The 6,172-nt window shown below is 37.5% G+C and overlaps 3 protein-coding genes across 4 annotated transcripts; 1 reads left to right on the forward strand and 2 right to left on the reverse strand.

The window, feature by feature from the left end:
• Nucleotides 1-309: 309 nt before the first annotated feature.
• Nucleotides 310-1,752, reverse strand: LOC107616582 (non-specific lipid transfer protein GPI-anchored 26). 2 transcript variants are annotated; one of them, XM_016318537.3, is made up of 3 exons: nucleotides 1,297-1,752; nucleotides 778-807; nucleotides 310-689 (listed from the first exon to the last, which is right to left on the reverse strand). In XM_016318537.3, the coding sequence occupies exons 1-3, from the start codon at nucleotides 1,613-1,615 to the stop codon at nucleotides 553-555; spliced, it is 486 nt and encodes a 161-aa protein (XP_016174023.1). In that variant the 5' UTR covers nucleotides 1,616-1,752; the 3' UTR covers nucleotides 310-552. The 2 variants fall into 2 exon arrangements, with proteins under 2 accessions (XP_016174023.1, XP_016174022.1); XM_016318536.3 differs by having other exon boundaries at nucleotides 778-810.
• Nucleotides 1,753-3,530: 1,778 nt separating this feature from the next.
• LOC107616109 (non-specific lipid transfer protein GPI-anchored 20) lies at nucleotides 3,531-4,886 on the forward strand. The gene is made up of 4 exons (XM_016318108.3): nucleotides 3,531-3,986; nucleotides 4,158-4,184; nucleotides 4,268-4,333; nucleotides 4,416-4,886. The coding sequence occupies exons 1-4, from the start codon at nucleotides 3,659-3,661 to the stop codon at nucleotides 4,667-4,669; spliced, it is 675 nt and encodes a 224-aa protein (XP_016173594.2). The 5' UTR covers nucleotides 3,531-3,658; the 3' UTR covers nucleotides 4,670-4,886.
• Nucleotides 4,843-5,860, reverse strand: LOC107619575 (proteasome subunit beta type-2-B-like). The gene is made up of 2 exons (XM_016321869.3): nucleotides 5,494-5,860; nucleotides 4,843-5,406 (listed from the first exon to the last, which is right to left on the reverse strand). Exons 1-2 carry the CDS (start codon nucleotides 5,773-5,775, stop codon nucleotides 5,068-5,070), a joined length of 621 nt encoding a protein of 206 aa, XP_016177355.1. The 5' UTR covers nucleotides 5,776-5,860; the 3' UTR covers nucleotides 4,843-5,067.
• Nucleotides 5,861-6,172: the final 312 nt, after the last annotated feature.

Genomic DNA, 6,172 nt, shown 5'->3' on the forward strand with positions numbered 1-6,172 from the left:
TTATAACAAATAGAATATAATTTTATATTGTTATTTAATTATAACAAAATTACCGAGTCGGTTTTGATAATTATGAAATATTGTGTTAAATCATAAACCCCACACATGACAATAATGTGTAGCCCACCAGCATGTGTAGTTTTTTGTTTCCTTTCTCTAGGCCTAAGATGGGCCAATAATGGCCCATATATTTTGTCATATCCACAACTGCTTATGGATTATTTGTGATTGGTTGTTAATAATGGGCCCATCCAGTGCCAATTTTTGATTAAAAATATCTAGGCTCTATCGACCAAAAAAAAAAAAAAGTAAAAAATAAAAATATTTATAATAGGAAGCATAATACAAAACCATGTATATGTATCCCACACTAGCTAGCAGCTAGTTAGAAGTCACAAAAATGAATATATAACCTAAGGAAAGTCGGAAACTCCATAATAACGACAACATATTCGAGAAGAAAAAAAAAAAAAGAAGGTACAATAGTAATAATCATGACCAATATATAAGAGAAAAACTATAATAACTATGAAGGGGACTAAAACTATGAAATCAGTATATCCTGAAAGTTGAAGCACATGTTGCAGCAAAAACAATGAAGAGCATAGGAACTGATAACTTGATTGAATTCCCACTCGAGAATCCGCCATCTGTAGTGGGTATCGTCCCGCTTCCAGCTCCACTAGTTCCTGCAAATTTAAAATATAAACTCAATCCAATTATATTTTTTGCATGTTGTATGATGAATCAGCATAATGTATTCATTGATGTATGTACCTGAATTTGGAGATTCTGCTGGTGAAGCAGCTGCTGTATGTGTATGTTCACAAATAAATAAATGATTCATATTAATTAGCATAATACTCATCTTACTAGTGATTTAATATACGAAAATATTTGGTAACCAAAATAAATTAGCCAAAAACAATCAAAACTTGTCTTATTATTTAACATTTATTAATTATTATAATAATTAATGAATACTAAATAAGACAAATTCTGACTGACTTTTTGTTTGTCTGGCATTAGTATTTGAATAGATTATTATATACCGAGAAAATACTCAGTTTGGTCCCTGAAGTTACACTCGAGCCTCAATTTAGTCATTGAAATTTCAATTGCCTCAATTTAGTCCCTGAACTTTTCAAATTTTAATCACGTTAATCCCTATAGCGGTTTCCGTCACAGAGTCAATTGAAAAGTTTGGGACTAAATTGAGGTAATTAAAATTTTAAGGACTAAATTGAGACTCGAGTACAAGTTTAGGTACCAAATTGAGTATTATCTCTTATATACCTTTGCACTGGCTAACGGGTGGGGTGTTGACTCTGCAAGCACCAGGCAAAGCAAGAGCCTGAGTTTGGTTGATACTGATGCCAAGGGACGATGAAGCTCCTCCGCTAAGAACCTGGCACAGGCACTGTGGTTCTGATCTCACTACATTCGAAAGCTGTGAGCAGCACCCTGAACTTGGTGTTGATGATCTCCCTTGAATGTAGTTTAGGCATGGTGACAGGTTCACCAACGCACTTGTGCAACTCGATTGCGCCGCCGCTCCTCCCAACATCATGCCGATTGCCACCACCACCAGTATCTCTACTTTCCCTTGTGCCATTGGAAATTAAACTGCTTGATAATAATACTCTTCTATTTGATTGACTGGGATGGTTTGGTATGAGGAGACTTTATGGCTTTTTATAAAGGAAGATGCAACAGAAATCAATGTGAAAAAAAAAAGCAGGTTTATGTGGGTGAACTACCTCTCAATGATGGGAAGTAATTAAAGGTACTTGGATTTAAGGGTACGGTGCTGTGAGTTCAAATGTGAGAGAGTTGGACACTTGGACTTTATGGAATAGTGTTGCATTGCATGGAATGATGGAAGGTTCCTAATCCTAACACAGGTTTGTTTGGTATGTGGATGAACTACTTTTAGGACTATGGAGGAAGGGAACTGTGTCACCATTTTGTGAGGTCTTAAATTAGACTTTTCAAATCACATTCACAACTTAATAACAACAACGTACAACTCACAGCGTGTTTCTTACACTTGTTTCATTTGGGAAATTTTGCTTATTCACCAAATCCAAACACCGTCTAGGTAGGGACGTGTAACTATTAAGATGTACTAACTAGAAATGGCCATGGCAAACAGTTTTAATTACCACTTTGGGAGGAAAGAAAAGTGTAGAGGATCATTTAACACGTCTGCATAAGTCAACACTTTTTTTTTTTGGGTACATGCATAAGTCAACACATTAGTTAATCATTTTTCTCAGGGTACCGTTTTCATAAGATGCTACACACTTTAGGCCTGTTATGAAAGTTTTAGGCCATGGCCCAACTCCAAGGACAAAGTCTGTTATAGGCCTTGTTCGTAAAATGTAATTCTTTACGGTTTATCCAAGCTTAATCCCGAAAAAAATAAAAAAGTTTTATGACGTAAATATAAAAAAAATATCCACCAGCCTATTTTAATCAAATAATAGAAATATAAATACATAATCTATAATTTTATATCAATAAATTATAACTAATATTTTTTAAAAAATATTTAAAAAAATCAATTTTATATATTGTTATCTATCAATAAATTATAAATTTTTTATTTATGTTCTACATCAAAATTATATGTAAAAAATAAATATAAAATTTTAAATAATTAAGATCATATATATATAATCGAGTCAACTCACGAGCCGGCTCATTTAATTTATGAACTCAATTTCAAGCTCAAATTTGGCTCACTAGCTCACGAACTTAGCTTATCGAGCTATTAACGAGTCAAGCTCGAACTAGCTCATAAGTTGGCTTGACTCACTTCCAGCCCTACTGTACACTTTCTAAAGCATAATAGGTTTTGCTTAACAAGGTTTTCAATATAAAACTTTCGTTGATAAAACAGAATTAGACAAAACAAATTGATTATAGTTTTTGGTCATTCTCGGGCTTGGGCCAAAACTTGTTATTTTAATTTCCTCAAAAAACTATGTGGTGCTACATGGTAGCCTAGGTCTACGGGCCACTCAACTTGGTTTGGTAATGCCCATGAACTTGGGAGTAGTGAGGCGCTGACCAATTCACCATGACCAAAAGAAAAGGGGAAAAACCGAAAAGGAGCCTCGAGCATCCAACTAACAAAAGGCCAGTGTTTTAGTTTGAGTTTATTTTTTATTGTCCAATAAGCAATAGAGATTAGAGAAAGAGGATTAGAAGATTGCGTTGACTTGTGGAAGCGTGTTGGATCGGTATGGGAAAAAAATAAAATATAGGGAAGGATCAATAAAGCAAGCAAAGAAAGAAGGAAAGAGAAGAAAGCAGGAATATAATCTAGGATTGTGTTAGTCTTGGGTTATCCACTTTTGCAGCTGAACTAATACAGAACTTAATGACTTGGCTGATGATAAATGTTGCATTATAGACACAACATTCTGTGACACTTGGGTGAACATAAGCTTTCCACTGAGGTCAAAAGTCAAAACATACTAATCCCACCTGCTTCAAATTCTTTCATTTGGCTCTAATTAGTCATGGTAGTTGAGCTTCTAAACCAAATTTCATGCTTAACTTGTTGATTTCCTATGTCTATAAATTCGCTTAACATGCTCTTACCCAACCATCAAACTTGGTCTTGACTCTCTACACATAACACACAAACATGGTAGCAAGAGTTGTGGCTCTAGTACTAGGCATGTTGATGGTGACAAGTGCACCATCCTACGCCCAAATTAGCACACCATGTAACGTCTCGGCGCTAAGCACAGTGTTCACACCATGCGCGGGCTTCCTCACAAATAGCAGTGGCAATGGCACCTCGCCAACTGCCCAATGCTGCGGCGCCCTCAAGTCGATAACCAGTGGCGGTATGAACTGCTTGTGTCTCCTTCTGACGGCCGGCATTCCTTTCAGAATACCAGTCAACCGATCCTTGGCCATCTCTCTTCCTCGTGCCTGCAACATGCCTGCTGTCCCCGTCCAATGCAAAGGTAAATTTCCTTCCTATAGTTAACTTCAGTCAAAGTTCTTAAATAATTTAACAGATTTGACTGAATTATATCTAACGACTCTTAACTATCAACTTAATATGAAAATTCCATCTACTTTTTTTTCAGTTTATCAATACCGCTAACTAAGTGATGTGCTTTTGGATTTTGCAGCCTCAGGTACACCACTTCCTGCTCCAGGTACGTGATGCCAGAATTGTTGCTAAAAAATTCTTATATGAGCCTTTCTTAATCTATCTTTTGAATAATATTTGATTTCACAGGACCAGTGGCTTTTGGACCGTCTCCTTCATCACCCTCAGGATTTACTCCAACTCCTAGTCCTCAAGGTTAGTGCCAACTGCCTAATCCTATTTAATTAAGAGCATATTTTATTTAGAGTTATCTGATGTGTATCTTTTGAGCATGCAGCTTCTTCTTCTTCTGATATCCCCCCATCACCATCGAATCCACCTTCTCTGGCACCAGAGTCTGACACAACTAGTAGCTCTCCTCTTCAAAGTCCCGCATCTCCATCAGTGGATTCTGGAACCACAAGTACACCAGCTTCATCCACGGAAAGTTCCCGCCCTGGTCTCACTCCATCATATGCCATCAAACCTTTCAATGCGCCTCCTTCTCTTCTATTCATTGCACTTGGAGTTGCTGTTCTCAAATTCTACTAGGTTTCTCTTTCTTTGCGTATTCTCAAGTTCATGTACCTATGGAATTGATGTTACTATGTATTCTTTTGCGGCGTGGCTGCTCATATCACCTTCTTTTTTCGAATCGAAGCTATTTGTATTGTAAATTTGTAATGTGTATTATTATTCTTATTGAGGTTGTTGTACGTATGTAATTGGGAATGGAGAAATAAAGTTCTTATTAATTATTTTTTATTAACTTTCTTGAGAATTTTCCTTTCTTTTTCGGTAGTGTAAGAAACAAATCCCAAACGAAACCAAGATCACACATTCCCACACAAATAATAATAATAATAATAATAATAATAATAATAATAAAAATAAAACAACAGCAAATTATGTCAATGAGTTATAGCTCAAATAGCATGTTCTCCTCGTACTCAATTATGAATAAAAGTAGGTGAAGCTGAAGGAAGCGATTGACGCCACGCACACTCTCTGGCTCCGTGTTGGTCAACAATTTTGATAACAAAGTTTGGAGGTGCCACAACCAACCTGGACCTGATTTCCGTGATGCATTTATCTACTAAATCAATAGCTTCTTGCAGGGACATGCCAGCGTGGTAGTGTGTGTCCATGATTGACAATGAAAAATAGGAGGCATAACCAAAAGCTGCCTTGTCAACCTTGTGAAGTGTTGCTAAGTAGTCAATGTAGTATAGTGAAGGGCCTGTGTGGTTGTCGTAACCAGCAAGAAGAATGTTCACAGCGTAGGGGTTCTGAACAAAAACCACACCCACCAGCTAAAGTAACAAAACATTGATTTATTATAAAATGAGGGGGGTTTAATTTACCGGTTTAGTTACCTTGCGGAGAGCAGCAGCTAGCTCGGCGCGGGTGAAATTGGCGGCAGCGGAAGTGGTCAAAGGGATCCCGTTGCGGAATTGGTAGAGAGCCACGTTCTTGAGTATGTATTCAGTGAACTGAACCCTGTCACCGCCCTCACCACTGGCGGCCATGAGCTTGTGAGAATCAAGTTTCATGATCTTCTCCTCGTTCGTCTTGTGAACCAGTATGCCGTGCACCGCCGACGTGTCCGCCACCACGATGGCGAACCCCTTCCCTACCAATCCGAATACGCACTCCATCTTCTACATAGCTTCTCATTTCTCCGGTTCTCCCTGTTTTAAACAACACTCACTCTGTCTTGAGCAACAAGCACACAATACGACTAGTCAGATTGAAGCCAGGGCCCACCTTCTTTTTTTTGGCATGTAGGGCCCACCTTCTTTTCTGCAACCATTGGCCCAATGTTCGGCCCAACTAATACAATATGAACCAAAAATAAAAGTTTTAGTCAAATATGGTTAAAGTTAAACTATTCAAAAATTTTCGACACACTCAAATTGACATGCGTCACCTTCGTTACAACAAAAATCCATAAACAAACGGAAGACGCGGAGTAATGCTCCATTTTTTATGCGATTCATGAAATGCTCTCATTTGCTTTCCCTTTTTCCTTTTTTGGTTAAAACGATTAACGAA

Source organism: Arachis ipaensis, chromosome B9 (genome assembly GCF_059453495.1).
Source record: "Arachis ipaensis isolate K30076 ecotype BB chromosome B9, ASM5945349v1, whole genome shotgun sequence".
NCBI classification, from domain to species: Eukaryota; Viridiplantae; Streptophyta; class Magnoliopsida; order Fabales; family Fabaceae; genus Arachis; species Arachis ipaensis.